This window comes from Perca fluviatilis, chromosome 12, assembly GCF_010015445.1.
Source record: "Perca fluviatilis chromosome 12, GENO_Pfluv_1.0, whole genome shotgun sequence".
Classification (NCBI taxonomy): Eukaryota; Metazoa; Chordata; class Actinopteri; order Perciformes; family Percidae; genus Perca; species Perca fluviatilis.
In genome coordinates this window covers 28,511,373-28,527,692 of record NC_053123.1, presented here as the reverse complement: position 1 = coordinate 28,527,692, position 16,320 = coordinate 28,511,373, and the positions used below count along the sequence as shown (strand labels likewise).

General features: G+C 38.8%; 3 protein-coding genes across 3 annotated transcripts; all 3 read left to right on the top strand.

Annotated features, from left to right (window-relative positions):
• Nucleotides 1-628: 628 nt before the first annotated feature.
• Nucleotides 629-1,739, top strand: LOC120570112 (trace amine-associated receptor 13c-like). Its single transcript, XM_039818337.1, has 2 exons — nt 629-801; nt 926-1,739. The coding sequence occupies exons 1-2, from the start codon at nt 629-631 to the stop codon at nt 1,737-1,739; spliced, it is 987 nt and encodes a 328-aa protein (XP_039674271.1).
• Nucleotides 1,740-9,183: 7,444 nt separating this feature from the next.
• On the top strand, nt 9,184-10,297 carry LOC120570111 (trace amine-associated receptor 8a-like). Its single transcript, XM_039818336.1, has 2 exons — nt 9,184-9,356; nt 9,487-10,297. The coding sequence occupies exons 1-2, from the start codon at nt 9,184-9,186 to the stop codon at nt 10,295-10,297; spliced, it is 984 nt and encodes a 327-aa protein (XP_039674270.1).
• Nucleotides 10,298-12,782: 2,485 nt separating this feature from the next.
• On the top strand, nt 12,783-13,939 carry LOC120570110 (trace amine-associated receptor 8a-like). Its single transcript, XM_039818335.1, has 3 exons — nt 12,783-12,996; nt 13,126-13,711; nt 13,901-13,939. The coding sequence occupies exons 1-3, from the start codon at nt 12,821-12,823 to the stop codon at nt 13,937-13,939; spliced, it is 801 nt and encodes a 266-aa protein (XP_039674269.1). The 5' UTR covers nt 12,783-12,820.
• The last annotated feature ends 2,381 nt before the right edge of the window (nt 13,940-16,320 follow it).

Genomic DNA, 16,320 nt, shown 5'->3' with positions numbered 1-16,320 from the left:
GTAAATAAATAATAAACTAATACAAATCTTAAAGTCAAGTTCATAAAGTAACTTTCTTTGCATTCATTTGATTCCCATATCAAGATATACTGGTAATAAATGCTTTCCATTGTTAACATGTACTTAAAAACAGTTCTGAAATGCAAAATAATAGAATTTTAATCATGTGATAAAACATGCGATTAATCGCGATTAACTGTAGAAATTCAGCGATTAATCACGATAAAAAAAAATAATCGCGATTAAAAAACAATAATCGTTTGACAGCCCTAATATATATATAAATATAAATATATATATATATATATATATATATATATATATATATATATATATATATATATATATATATATATATAAAATATCAATCAAATATTTTTATGTAAAATTTGTGGTAGGGTAAAAAAAAATAGATTCAGCAATACATTTTGATACTTTCTCTGATGAATAACCAATGTACTAATAATACTAAAATTCTGATAATTCATTGATTATTGCCACGGATATTTTTAACTGTGGAATAAAATGCAGCAGGGGAAGGAGGGCAGCTATAAATTGGCTGTAATACAGAGAGCTTTTGTCAGAGAGTTGGCAGAGATACTCACTCTCTGTCTTTCTCTCTTTGATGATGGAGATCCTGGAAGAAGTTGAACTTTGCTTCCCACAACTCCTCAATGCCTCCTGCAAGAAACCAATACGTAGTCATTTTGAGTTCATACTGTCTTACATTATACTGTCCTCCATCACTCTGCTAACCACAACTCTCAACCTGCTGGTCATCATCTCCATCGCCCACTTCAAGTATGGTGCATGGAATTGAAAACAAAATGTGACATATGTCAGAGTTTGGTGGAAGATTTCAGGTTATTTATTGTGTCTTATAGATATATTGAATCATAGTTTTGTTGCTGGTCTTTTTCTCCAGACAGCTCTACACCCCCTCCAACCTCCTCCTCCTCTCTCTGGCCGTCTCAGATTTCTTCGTGGGCCTCCTCATGTTCTTTCAAATTATACTTATAGACGGCTGCTGGTTCCTCGGTGACCTCATGTGTACTCTGTATTATGTTTTGGACTATACCATTACTTCTGCATCAATAGGAACCATGGTGCTCATATCTATTGACCGCTATGTAGCTATTTGTGATCCTCTGCATTACTCCACTAAAGTCACACAAAAAAGAGTTCAAGTCTGTGTTTGTCTGTGTTGGATATGTTCCATAATCTTTCAAATTGTGGTGCTGAAGGATAACTTGAAACAACCAGGTAGGTATAACTCCTGCTCTGGAGAGTGTGTGGTTTTCAGTGATTACATCACAGAACTTGTTGATCTGGTGGTAACCTTTATCGGTCCTGTTACTATGATCATAGTTCTGTATTTGAGAGTATTTGTAGTGGCTGTGTCTCAGGCTCATGCCATGCGCTCTCATATTGCAGCTGTCACAATTCAGGGTTCAGTGAAAGTAACTGCTAAGAAATCTGAAATGAAAGCAGCCAGGACTCTCGGTGTGGTTGTAGTTGTGTTTCTAATATGTCTCTGCCCATATTACTGTGTTGCTTATACAGGCGATAACTTGCTCAATGCTTCATCCGATGCCTTTGTAATGTGTCTTTTCTATTTTAACTCCTGTCTAAATCCTCTGATTTATGCCTTTTTTTACCCCTGGTTCAGAAAATGTCTTAAACTTATTATAACGCTTAAGATACTGCAGCCTGGCTCCAGTGAGACCAACATACTATAGAGAGAGAGAGAGGCTGGAGTGACTAAAACTACTTTTTCTATGGAAACATAAACATACACATCCATATTGCAATGCCTTAAATAATGTTGGTCTGTGTAAAGTGAAAACATGCTAGTCTTTGTATATATTGCATGCACCTTTATCATTTATTTAGGGAAGGATAAAAGATCACAGCATGCTGCATCTTCTCAGGGGCCTCTTCAGTCAAATGCACAGTAATGTAATAAGTTATATGCAGTGCTGGGAGTAGGGACATAATTACATGTAATTATTGTAAACTAGTAGTTTGTGTACTATTTGCAGCAGATTGCTGGTACGTCACTACATTCACACTTGCATAGTGATTCAGGTAATTAAATTACTTTTTAGGGGCATAAAAGGAAAGGAATGATTTTTTTATTTTTATTTTTCAATGGCTTCTCCTCTGTAATTTAACCCCTTTTGTCATGCCCAGGAAATACATTCGTCAGGCAGCCACTTTTGTTTAGTACAGGTTTCGGTCTCACACTTATAGTTATCACTCTTGAAAAAGCATCTGAAAAATGCCCAGTCTTGTTGTCATCAGAAATAAGTAGTACATCACTGTGGCCTAACTGTTCAGTTCTTCCAGTTGCATTTCAAATGGCTGTTCACTCAGTCAGTCAATGGTCATATTAGGGTCACACCCATATTGAAGCTACTAAATGCCTAAAATGTGACAATATCAGTTTTTTATATAATGTATTTTCATATAGAAATTACTTGAATTTAATTAAATAGCCAACATTTCTCATAGCAGTATTTTCATTTTTATTTTTCATTTTTATTTTTACATTTGATGAGCAAGTATTTGTAATTTATAGCAACATATGCTGTAAAACTAAACTTGAATATATTAGGTGTCAGAAAAGTAATTATTAGAATTAGCAATAGCTATAGCTATAAACTCTCTGTGCAGAACATCCGTTTAATGCTCTATAATGGAAATATGTTAAATTGCATCGTCCCTATCAAATAAAATAAAATTCAATTTGAATAAGTCACGAGTATTAATCATTGCTATTTACTAAAATAATGTTCAGAGAGGTTGCTGCATGCTATTTTTACCTTACCCTGTTAACTTATTAATCTTGCTTGGTGCAGTACCCCTCATCTGCAATCCCCCTAAAAACAATAGATACACTACAACAATACAATAAGTACATAAAATAAGAAAGACGTAGGCATAGACAAATAAAAAATGACACAACCACCATTCCAGATCATGACAACTGGCAGGTTGATGACATGATAAAAACATAATAACTATCATACACAGTAGACACAGGTAAAAGTGCATAGCCACACATTAGAACGCATCAACAACACATAAGCACACAGAGACATTACTGTAGCGATGAATACAAACACATTATTCTGTATTATGGCAGCATATTTGTTTAGTCAATAACCATGTTATATGGATTTGGAAAAGGATTTGATAGATGTGATATTCCTTATTTCTGTGGGTATGGTATTCCATGTATGGGCAGCTTGAAAGGAAAAAGCTGACTGTCCAAAACTACTTTTTCTACATGGTATTTTACAATCCCCTCTTATAGATGCTCTGGTGGATGAGTTTAGATTTTGTTGGATGAATGTATTGAGCGGAGTGGGAGCCATATCATGAAAAATTGTATATACAAGTAAAATAACTGCAAACTTAATCATGTTTTCCCAGTTTAACAGATCATTTTTAATTAAGATTTTACAATGGTGATATGTATTTAACTTTTATCCAACGTTTTCAAGGCCTGTTTATAAACTCTTTCAACGGTTCATAATGTGGTCCAACCTGTCTGTGTCCAACTGGTAAGACAGTAATTCATATGTGCTAAGATCATAGCATTAATGTATAACTTTGAGGCCTCTGTAGTTAAATTATTCCTAATGTGTCTGAATTTCGCCAAGTTAAATTTGATTCTGTTTATGACCTTTTTCACCTGTGTTTTAAATGAAAGACATGAATCTATTATTATTCCCAGATATTTGAGCTCTTCGACCACTGGAAGTCTTTTCCCTGCTACTATAATATCTGGGTCTGAATCTCTATTTGCGGATTTTGAAAAAAACATACTGTTTTTCAGTATTAAGGTGCAGACACGAGTTTGCTAGCCAATTGGAGATATTGATCATTTTTGCTGATAGCTCTTCTGCAGCTTTCCTTTTGTTTATAGCATGTAGAAATATGACAGTGTCATCAGCATACATCTGGCATGTGACAGCAGGTGGACAGACCTCAGGTATGTCGTTGATATATAAACTGAATAACAGGGGACTCAAAATGGAACCTTGGGGTACACCCAAATTAATGTCAGTTATTTGGGAGATGTTATTATCCACACAAACACATTGTTTTCTGTTTGTAACATATAATTTTATCCATTTAATGACATCTGATGAAAAAAACACTTTTATAACTTATTAATTAAAACCTCTTGATTAACCAAATCGAAAGCTTTTTTTAAATCAAGATAAACCGCTCCGACCTCTCCACAATCATTCAGTTTAGCCTTTATATTTTCCAACAGAAAGACATTAGCCATTTCCGTAGAATGATGTTTTCTAAATCCAAATAGCATAGGATGTAATGCGAAGGAACCTGCATTTAAATACATTGTAATCTGTTTAGATATCCATTTTTCTGCAATTTTGGAAACTGCTGGAAGAATGCACCCTCTATGGTAGAGACAGAGCTGGAGGCTGATGAAGGATCGTAGTCAATTCCCTGGTGGAAGTCACTGAGGTAGTCAAACAATTCCACAGCAGCAAAGCCCTGGGGATTGATAAGGTCCATCCAGAAATGCTGAAAGCTTTTAGTGTGAAGGGGTTGTCTTGATACACACCTCTTCAACATTGTGTCGAAGTCTAGGACAGTACCCATAGAGTGGCAGACCGGGGTGATGGTTTCCACAATTACAACCCCAATCAGCCTCCTTATGAGGAACTTGTCGCTCTTACACCTTGTCAATTTACTTTGTGCTTTGCTCCTGTCATAATTACTATGGACACTAGAGAGCGCCGCCACTATAAATGCTAATATGAGTTGCAATTTCTGCTTGAACAAACAACCCATAGGAGCGTTTTTTGGGGGAGGACAGTCTCTTATTTTGTGTTTTGACCATTGTGAACTGTGTTACACTCTATCTTCTTTACCATGCTTTGTGGGTGTGACTTTTTGCTGTGTCAAGTCCAAGATCTCCCCACCCCTCTAATCTTAGGTTCCCCCACTTGCCAAATTCCACTTTATTCCCAGTATATTCACAGTCTCTGCCTCCTTTGGGGTAAGTAATGGGGTACGTCAGGGGGGGCTACTCTCACCAGCACTCTTTAACGTGTACATGGATGAGTTATCCAACCAATTGACAAGACGTAAAACAGGCTGTATGATTGGTAACGCTTTGGTAAATCATCTCATGTATGCGGATGATTTTGCCATCTTCTCTCGCAGCAGTGCTGGTTTTCAGTTGCTACTGAATATCTGCTCTGAATATGGGGTGAAATATGATGTGTTGTATAATGGTAAAAAGAGTGCTATCTTAATATGTAGGACAAAAATGGACAAAGACATTTGTTTTCCAGACTTTTATCTATCAGGACAAGTGATGAGTGTCTGTAATAAAATTAAATATCTGGGTCACTACATTACAGATCAGTTATCTGATGATGAGGATATACTCAGGCAGCGGCGCATATTATATGCCCAAGCTAACATGTTGCTAAGAAAATTTCACATGTGCACGAATGATGTCAAAATGAGTCTGTTTAAAGCTTATTGCACTCCTCTGTATACTGCTCCCTTATGGACTAAGTTCAAAAAGGCAAGCATGCAGAAGCTTAAGGTTGCTTATAATGACTGTATGAGGATACTGCTCAACAAACCCAGGTGCTCTAGTGCAAGTGAGCTGTTCTGTAATACAGGGGTCAGCACCTTCCAGGCATTGTTGAGGAGTCTCATCTACAAATTCATTTGTCGCCTGAACGTCTCCCAAAATAGCTTTGTTATGCTATTAGTAAATCCTAGGTTTAGTGCCATACGATACCAATCATCACTATGGAAACACTGGTATAAGTGTCTTTTATAGAAATGTGGTATTGTTGTTTCTTCTGGATCTTATTTCTTTGTATATGTTTTTATTTGTTTTTAAGGTATGTTGTATGTCATGTTTTTGTCTCTTGAATGGGCCTTGAGTCTGGAATAAAAAAAACGTTGACTATATGACTGCAGTCGGAGAAGTGATTCCAGTCCCACAGGAATACTGGTTTCAGCAGAGTGATGAAGATCAAAATGGAGAGAATTACTTCAAGAGGTGAGGGTGGGATGAAAGATGTCTTTCTCAGCTGCAAAGGAATAAAATGCAGCAGAAGACCTGCCTGGCGTTATTATCATCTAAATGAACTAGTGCATCGCTGTTGCCTTACTGTTCAGTTCCCCCAGTTGCATTTCATTTGGCTGTTCATTCCGTCAGTCAGTGGCCGCATTTACTGAAAAAAACCACCCAGCATGCAGCCCTAAATTTGGCAGCCTCCAAGATATCCTGATTCAAATCCATGATGTGGAAAACTAGCTGAGCTCATCTTTTCAATGTAAGGGGGTTAAGGTAAACCCCATATTGAGGCTAGTAAATGTAAAATACAGTTTGTAAAGAAGTATGTTTATATTTTAGCTTACATTTTGTGCATCTGGGTAGATCACCGGATAGAGCGTGCCCCCATTTATAGAGGTTCTCTCCTTGACGCAGCAGTCGTGCGTTCGACTCCGACCTGCGGCCCTTTTGCCGCAAGTCATTCCCCCTCTCTCTCCCCTTTCATGTCTTCAGCTGTCCTATAAAAATAAAAGCCTAAAATGCCTACAAAAATAGCCTACATTTTCTCATAGCAGAACTTTGTATTTTATTATGATATATTTGATGAGCAAGTATTTGTAATTTGTAAAAAGATGCGTTTTGATGTATTTGTGCCCTTTCCTGGTCTCAGGGGTATTCCAAGAAGCTGTAAAACTAATCTTGAATATATTAGGAGTCAAGCAAAAGCTACACTAGCGTTTATTCCGGAAGAGATGCTTCTGGAAAACCGTCCGCATCCTAAGGAGGGGAACCATCCAAGATGTGTACAGTAATGATGGGACGCTATTGAACTCAACTGAGAACGTAATTAGGCGGTGGAAGAAGCACTTTGAAGAACTCCTGAATCCAACAATGCCTCCTGTATACCTCTATTGTAGAGGCAGTAGAGTATAGGCAGAGCTAGAGGCTCATGGGGGTTTGTCGTCAATTTCCCTAGTGGAAGTCACTGAGGTGGTCAAACAACTCCACAGTGGCAAAGCCCCGGGGATTGATAAGGTCCTTCCAGAACTGCTGAAAGCTTTGGGTCTGTCTTGGATGACGCTTCTTCAACATTGCATGGAAGTCTGGGACAGGGCAGACCGGGTGGTGGTTCTCCTGTTCAAAAAGAGGGGCCAGAGAGTGTGTGCCAGTTACAGGGGTATCTTCACTCTTACAAGGATCATGAAGCAAGTCTGCTCATCTGGTGTGTATTTGTCATGTGAAACTGGAGAAGGCGTATGACCGGGTCCCCCAGGAGATACTGTGGTGCGGGAGTATGGGGTCCCTTCTCCCTGTTAAGACTTGCATCTGCAACAGTGCCAAAGGGGGCTGCACTGTGATTCTTTTTACATATAAGACCATTATTCCCAACTCTCAGCATTCTCGCTTTTGGCCACCAGCTGGCGCAGTGCGTGGGACAATCGGGAATAAGTCTGAAAAGGTGCACATTCTAAGTGTCAGAACTTTTCCCCATCTGTCCTGGAGACAGAAGGGCATACTTATGGACACTTTGGGAGAACCTTCGGGAAGACATGCGGTTTAGGTCAAGACACTTGGGAAGACCCAATGGCCCATTGAAATGTCTGCTAAATGTCAGGACCCATCTGTAAATACCAGGGAGGTGGCTGGGATGTATGTATGGGCCTCAGAGTGCTCCTTTCCAGGGTAACTCAATGTGCAAACCCACTCCTGGAGAACCAGGAAAACTTGGTTCAGGACACTATTTGCCATGGGAGGACTTCTGGTTTTTCACTCAGGACCCTCCATTCAGTAGGCCAAGTTTCAGTGAAAATCTGGGTTCATGACCTTTTAAAATAGACCTAGACTTTTCAGTAGATAAAATGTAAGTATGTTGCACAGACAAGGCTGTTCTTTGATGCTGGCTTGGTTCCAGCCCAGAGGATCTTTCCTGAAAGGAAATAAGTCTCTAAAGGGTCTACATCTACAGTCCAAGATGACTGGTTTGATATACCTTTTACGCATTTTGCTAAATTTTCTGAAGTAATATGGCTGTTTGAAAAACAGACACTTAGTAATAATTCCCATTCATGGCATGTGTCCCCCCTTCCCGGCATTCTAGATGCTAGCAGGTCCAAACCAAGATGTCCGTGCCCCACTCGGGCCCGGCAGCAACATACTGAAAAACCAGAACTCTATCATGCTTAGAAAATGTTTTACTCCATTCGGACCAAAGTCAACAAGGGGTTGGCAGCGTCAACGCTAAGACCCTGTTTTAGGGGAATTTTAGGGGAATTTTAAAGAGACATTGGCAGGCTATTTGGTTCTTTCCAAATGCCATTCCCCAACTGCGAATACCAGGGGCTTTTGGGACGTATATGTGGGCCTATGAGTGCTCCTTTCCAGGGTAACTCCATGTGCCAGTATAAAAACCAACTACACTTGTGAAGGTGTTTGTGTCACCTGGTTCAGGACAAAGCTCCCCCCATTTATTATGAAATAACAATTCATTGAGTTGGTTTGTTAGTAGTCTACGTCTATAATGCTATATACCACACTATGCAAAACGCCACACATACCTTTTACATCTTGTCAACAACACCTGAATAAAGTTTCAGACCTCGAGGCTTAATTGCTTTTTCCTTTCTCATCTTGTAATTGGCCTTTGTCACAAAGGATATTTTGACATGTCAAAAAGCACAGCCCTAAATGATCAAGATTAATTCAAGTTTTGTTTTTAATTTCAAGAGGTCCACATGCACACATTCTTGATTGAAAAGCACAAGCATGCAACGGGCCTTTATGGCTAATTAGGGCTAATCATCTGTGTTTGGAAGTTTCTGAAAATGTGCTGCTGAGTTCATGAATGTTTTTTGCATTGTTTGTGTATTCCATTTAACTGTACGACTGCAGTCACAGAAATGATTCCAGTCCCACAGGAAATCATGTGTGCAGCAGAGGGTAGTAGATCAAAATGGAGAGGTTAACTGCAAGAGGTGAAGGTGGGATGAAAGATGTTGTTCTCAGCTACAGAGGAATAAAATGCAGCAGAGGACAGGGGAGGGAGGGGAGCTATAAATTGGCTGTATTACAGAGAGCTTTGCTCAGAGAGTCGGCAGAGCTACTCTTCTCTCTCTGTGACGATGGAGATCCTGGAAGAAGTTGAACTCTGCTTCCCACAACTCCTCAATGCCTCCTGCAAGAAGCCAATGCGTACTCACTTTGAGGTCATACTGTCTTACATTATACTGTCCTCCATCACTCTGCTCACCACAACTCTCAACCTGCTGGTCATCATCTCCATCTCCCACTTCAAGTATGGGAGACTTAGTGCATGGAATTGAAAACTAAATGTTATACTTGTTTGGTGGAAGATAGTCTCATGTTATTTTCTGTGTTCTCTAAATATACTGAATCACAAATGTTTTGCTGGTCTTCCTCTCCAGGCAGCTCCACAGCCCCACCAACCTCCTCCTCCTCTCTCTGGCTGTCTCAGATTTCTTCGTGGGCCTCCTCATGTTCTTTCAAATTGTGCTCATTGACGGTTGCTGGTTCCTCAGTGACCTCATGTGTACTCTGTATTATCTTTTGGACTACATCATTACTTCTGCTTCAGTGGGAAGCATGGTTCTTATATCTATTGACCGCTATGTGGCTATTTGCGATCCTATGCATTACTCCACTAAAGTCACAGAAAAAAGAGTTCAAGTCTGTGTTTGTCTGTGTTGGATATGTTCTGTAATCTTTCAAATTTTGGTGCTGAAGGATAACTTGAAACAACCAGGCAGGTATAACTCCTGCTCTGGGGAGTGTGTGGTTGTCAGTGACTACATCGCAGGACTTTTTGATCTGGTGTTATCCTTTATCGGTCCTGTCATTGTCATCATAGTTCTGTATTTGAGAGTATTTGTAGTGGCTGTGTCTCAGGCTCGTGCCATGCGGTCTCATATTGCAGCTGTCACACTTCAGGGTTCAGTGAAAGTAACTGCTAAAAGTTCTGAAATTAAAGCAGCCAGGACTCTCGGTGTTGTTGTAGTTGTGTTTCTAATATGTCTCTGCCCATATTACTCTGTTGCTCTTACTGATAACATGCTCAATCCTGTATCTGCTGCATTTGTAATATGTCTGTATTATTTTAACTCATGTCTAAATCCTCTGATCTATGCCTTTTTTTACCCCTGGTTCAGAAAATGTCTTAAACTTGTTGTAACCCTTCAGATACTGCAGCCTGGCTCCAGTGAGACCAACATACTATAGAGAGAAGTATTAAATGTAAAGTACGTAAAAATATACTCTAAAATATATATTTCCCTGTGCTGTATATTGTAAGTTTCACATCTATAATATGTAACTGCATATGTTACAGCATGGAATATACGTCAAGGTTCTAGGCATTTAAGCAAGCAGTAGTCATAACCATTATCATGCACCTTCATCATTTATTTAGGGAAGGAGAAAATGACACAGCATGCTGGTGCATCTCATGGGCCTCTTCAGTCAAATGCACTCTATGTGTAAAACGTTATATGCAGTGCTGGGGAGTAGAGAATTAGCCTGTGATTACTGTAAACTAGTAGTTTAACTACATTTTGCAGTAGCTTGCTGGCACTGTAAATACTTTCATATTTGCATAGTGAATCAATTAGTTATATTACTTTTTTGCAAGTATTTGTGAAGTAAACTACTGAAACTACACTAAAGTTTTGGGGTGATAAAGGGAAATACATCAATTTTATTTTTTTGTTTTTGAATTCCTTGTCTAGTGTCATTGAACTCCCTCTAACTGCAGGGAAGTTTTAGGTCTCACACTCTTATTTATCGCTCTTGAAATAGGCATCTGACAAATGCCCAGTCTTATTGTCATCTGAAAGAACTAGTGCATCAACAAGGCCAAACTGTTCAGGTCCTTCAGTTGCATTTGAAATTGCTGTTCATTCAGTCAGTCAATTGTCGCTTTGACTGACAGAAACCACCCAGCATGCACCGCTGAATTTGCAGCCTACCACCTCCAAGATATCCTGATTGGCCACGTCATATTCATGATGTGGGGAATTAGCAGAGCTCTTCTTTTCAATGTAGGGGGGTTAAGGTCAAATCCATATTGAGGCTACTAAATGTCTAAAATGTGATGTCAGTTTGTATAGAATGTATTTTTCTATTTTAAAATGACAAATTACTCATATTTTAATAAATTAGCCCATATTTACTCATAGCAGTATTTTATATTTTACTTATGATGTAAAAGTATGATGTAAAGCGTTGAAAATTAGCATTATCTATAAACTCTCTGTGCAGCACATCAGTTTAATGTTCTGATTGGAGCTATGTTAAAGTGATGGTTCAGAGTAATTTCACTCTAGGGTCCTTTGCACCATGACCTCGAGCCAAACACCCCCCCAGAAGCTTTTTTCACCTGGGTCAAACATTGGGAGAGTTAGCATAGAGTAGCGTTATCAGCTGAATAGCTTAGGGCAGGGGCTAATGGATCCAGTGATGTATCTCGTAAGTTACCCCACTAATAATGCCCGAAATGATACCAAACTTCTACACTAGTACAAATAGGTTATGCACTCATAAAACGATGGATTGGAAAGTTTGTAAGTACACCAGAAGTGTATGTAAATAACACTTGCCTGTTGGCTTCTTGTCTCTGCTGCTGCTGCTGCTACCTAACAGGCAGGTAGGGGTCGCTTACAACACCGAAAAGAGATGCAACAAAAATATTTTTTAATTTAACTTTTTTTTTAAATAAGTGCTGTAGTATAACTAGCAGGAGACAAGTTATAATTGAGGTAAGTTTGGAGACATTACCTTATTTAATCATTAAATTAATAAATATTTTTGTTGCATCTCTTTTCGGTGTTGTAATTTGTAGACGGCCCTAAGCACTCGTCTAACTGCCGGCAGCAGCAACAACAACAACAACAGCAGAGAGCAGAAGCCAGCAGGCAAGTGTTATTTACATACATTAATGTTGTAGTCTGTAAGATTTGAGTTAGGTTGTTTCGGCACCTTTGGCAGTAAGATGTAATTTTAGACGCGATCCTGGGACTTCCAAGTGAGGTCTCGACTAAATGACGTGGGTAGAATCAGTTCTCACCGGCGCGATGCCTTCACATGCTCCAGTCTACGCAGATAGCAGTTTAGTCTAAGATGAGCTAAGAGCTGATACATCCATGAAGATGCGAGCCGGGTGGGAACACACGCATCAGTGGAGATGATAGAGCCGGGGAGGCAGCGGCTAGCAATAAACAAACACCCTACTAGCCACTGAGGCAGAATGTGAAATAACCTTAGTCGCCACAGACATTCAGATCCTATTACTTGACATAGCAGCAAATACAAGCGCTTTCATCAATGGGTCATATGCTTATTCACCATTGGTTTAACTCCTGCTTTGATAGACAGGAACTTAACAGACATTTAACTAGATGAAAATCTTACAGAAAACAAATTTAACTGACTTTGGAAACCACTCAATATGTCCATTTATCCAAAACCGTTATGCCATTTTACTATATGACATCAGTCAGAGAAGTGACTCAATTCCCATAGGAATCCCATGTGCAGTAGAGAGTAGTAGGTCAAAATGGAGAGGATGACTGCAAGAAGTGAAGGTGGGATGAAAGATGTTCTCAGCTACAGAGGAAGAAAATGCAGCAGGGGAGGGAGGGCAGCTATAAATTGGCTGTAATACAGAGAGCTTTTGTCAGAGTCAACAGAGATACTATCTCTCTCTCTCTCTCTCTCTCTCTCTCTCTCTCTCTCTCTCTCTCTCTGATGATGGAGATCCTGGAAGAAGTTGAACTCTGCTTCCCACAACTCCTCAATGCCTCCTGCAAGAAGCCAATGCGTACTCACTTTGAGGTCATACTGTCTTACATTATACTGTCCTCCATCACTCTGCTCACCACAACTCTCAACCTGCTGGTCATCATCTCCATTGCCCACTTCAAGTATGGTGCATGGAATTGAAAACAAAATATTATAGATGTCAGAGTTTGGTGGAAGATTTCATGTTATTTCTTTTGTCCTATAGATACAGTATATTGAATCATAGTTTTGTTGCTGGTCTTTTTCTCCAGGCAGCTCTACACCCCCTCCAACATCCTCATCCTCTCTCTGGCTGTCTCAGATTTCTTCGTGGGCCTCCTCATGTTCTTTCAAATTATACTTATAGACGGCTGCTGGTTCCTTGGTGACCTCATGTGTACTCTGTATTATGTTTTGGACTATACCATTACGTCTGCATCAATAGGAACCATGGTGCTCATATCTATTGACCGCTATGTGGCTATTTGTGATCCTCTGCATTACTCCACTAAAGTCACACAAAAAAGAGTTCATGTCTGTGTTTGTCTGTGTTGGATATATTCCGTAATTTTTCAAATTCTGATTCTAAAGGGTAACTTGAAACAACCAGGCAGATATAACTCCTGCTCTGGAGAGTGTGTGGTTGTCAGTGACTACATCACAGAACTTGTTGATCTGGTTGTGTCCTTTATCGGTCCTGTTACTGTCATCATAGTTCTGTATATGAAAGTATTTGTAGTGGCTGTGTCTCAGGCTCGTGCTATGCGCTCTCATATTGCAGCTATCACACTTCAGGGTTCAGTGAAAGTAACTGTTAAGAAATCTGAAATGAAAGCAGCCAGGACTCTCGGTGTTGTTGTAGTTGTGTTTCTAATATGTCTCTGCCCATATTTCTGTGTTGCTTATACAGGCGATAACTTGCTCAATGCTTCATCCGATGCCTTTGTAACGTGTCTTTTCTATTTTAACTCCTGTCTAAATCCTCTGATTTATGCCTTTTTCTACCCCTGGTTCAGAAAATGTCTTAAACTTGTTGTAACGCTTCAGATACTGCAGCCTGGCTCCAGTGAGACCAACGTGCTATAAAGAGAGAGAGAGAGAGAGGCTGAAGTGACTAAAACTACTTTTGCTATGGAAACATAAACATACACGTCCATATTGCAATGCCTTAAATAATGTTGGTCTGCGTAAAGTGAAAACATGCTAGTCTTTGCATATATTGCATGCATCTTTATCATTTATTTAAGGAAGGAGAAAAGGACACAGCATGCTGGTGCTTCTTAGGGGCCTCTTCAGTCAAATGCACAGTAATGTTATAAGTTATATGCAGTGCTGGGGAGTAGGGAACTAGCCTACATGTACTTACTGTATACTAGTAGTTTATGTACATTTTGCAGCAGATTGCTGGTACTTCACTACATTCACACTTGCATAATGATTCAGGTTATTAAATAACTTTTTGGGGGCATAAAAGTAAAGGAATGATTTTTTATTTTTCAATTGCTTCTCCACTGTAATTTAACCCCTTTTGTCATGCCCAGGCAATACATTCATCAGGCAGCCACTTTTGTTTAGGACAGGTTTAGGTCTCACACTTATAGTTATCACTCTTGAAAAAGCATCTGAAAAATGCCCAGTTTTGTTGTCATCTGAAATAACTAGTACATCACTGTGGCCTAACTGTTCAGTTCTTCCAGTTGCATTTCAAATGGCTGTTCACTCAGTCAGTCAATGGCATATTAAGGTCAATCCCATATTGAAGCTACTAAATGCCTAAAATGTGACAATATCAGTTTTGTTTATAATGTATTTTCATATACAAATTACTTTAATTTAATTAAATAGCCAACAAATCTCATAGCAGTATTTTTATTTTTTTTCACATTTGATGAGCAAGTATTTGTAATGTGTAACAACATAAGCTGTAAAACTAAACTTGAATATATTAGGTGTCAGAAAAGTAATTATTAGAATTAGCAATAGCTATAAACTCTCTGTGCAGAACATCCGTTTAATGCTCTATAATGGAACTATGTTAAAATGCATTGTCCCTATCAAATAAAATAAAATTCAATTTGAATAAGTATTAATCATTGCAATTTACTTACAAATGTTCAGAGAGGTTGATGCATGTTATTTTTACCTTACCTTGTTAACTTAGTAATCTTGCTTGGACCCTAGTTTCTGACAGTGGACATTGTATACACATCCAACAAAAGCTGACATTACAGCACTTTCCCATTAATAGTGGGTTACTATTTTTTGGTTTAAGTCTGGCCTGTGAACAAATGGGCACTTTTTGCAATTAATTTAATTGGGGGGCATTTTTTGCTGGCAAGTGCCAATTTATTTTACATTGTGTTGTTTGTTGCTATTTTTTCTTTTTTGCCAAAGTAGTTTGAACTACTTTTCCAAGTAGCTTTAGTTAACCAAACTAGAGTTCTCCCAAGTATAATTAACACTATTTATTACACTTTCTATATACTTTCTCTGATGTATTACCAATGTACTATCAATACAAAACTTGTGATAATTTATTGATTTCAATATTGTCTTATTGTCACAGATAATTTAGTTTTTCTCATACTGATAAATAGACAAAACTGTTGATAATAAATTCAACTGTTAATCGTGAAATTTTGTGATTTGCTTTTGCAATATGTAAATATATATTTTGTTAAATAATAGAGATGGAAATAAATGTGTGTTTAAATATAAGGACAGCGTTGTGTGAATTTCCTCTTCAAATATTATTAATCTGCTTAAAGCTCAATTGTGTAATTTCTTTAGTTGATTCTTAGCAAAAACCCCTTTGTTCTTTCACAAATATGTGCTCATTCATGTGTAATTACTTCCACCAACTAATCAAAATATTCTCGTACTCGTAGAATCTGCCATTCACAAGAATACATACCAGTGACTCGCTCGAATGATGGTCGCCATGTTGCGCCTCCATTTTTAAAATACATTAGCCAGTGATGGACATACCTCGGCCTTTCACGCTTCTCACTCAGTGGCACTGACTGTGACAAATGCCAGGGAGGGACGGGGAGAAGATTACTTGCTACTGCCGGCAGATTTGAAAGCCTGTTGAAAATGAAGGATTGTGCCTATTCTCGAGGACATGTAACTGAGTCGCCAAGGAAGTTAAAAAGAGAATTAAAATGACAATGCGACAGGCAAAGCAACAAGACCAAAGTTAATATTGGAGTGGCTTTTCCAAGATGGAAAGAGATTATAAGGAGCAAGGATTTTAAAAGGGACACCAAAGTTGCTGGCTTTCTTCTCGACAGGTAATTCTGCCTATTTGTGTAAATTCAAAGTTTTATAGTTGCTACTTGCTTGGCTAACTATAGCATGGTTGTGCATAACACAGAACAACGTCTATGATACTCTTCCTCGCGTCAATGATGAAAAAGCATTGTCTACCTTCCCAGCCAGCAATGACATGTGGGGCCCAGATGGGT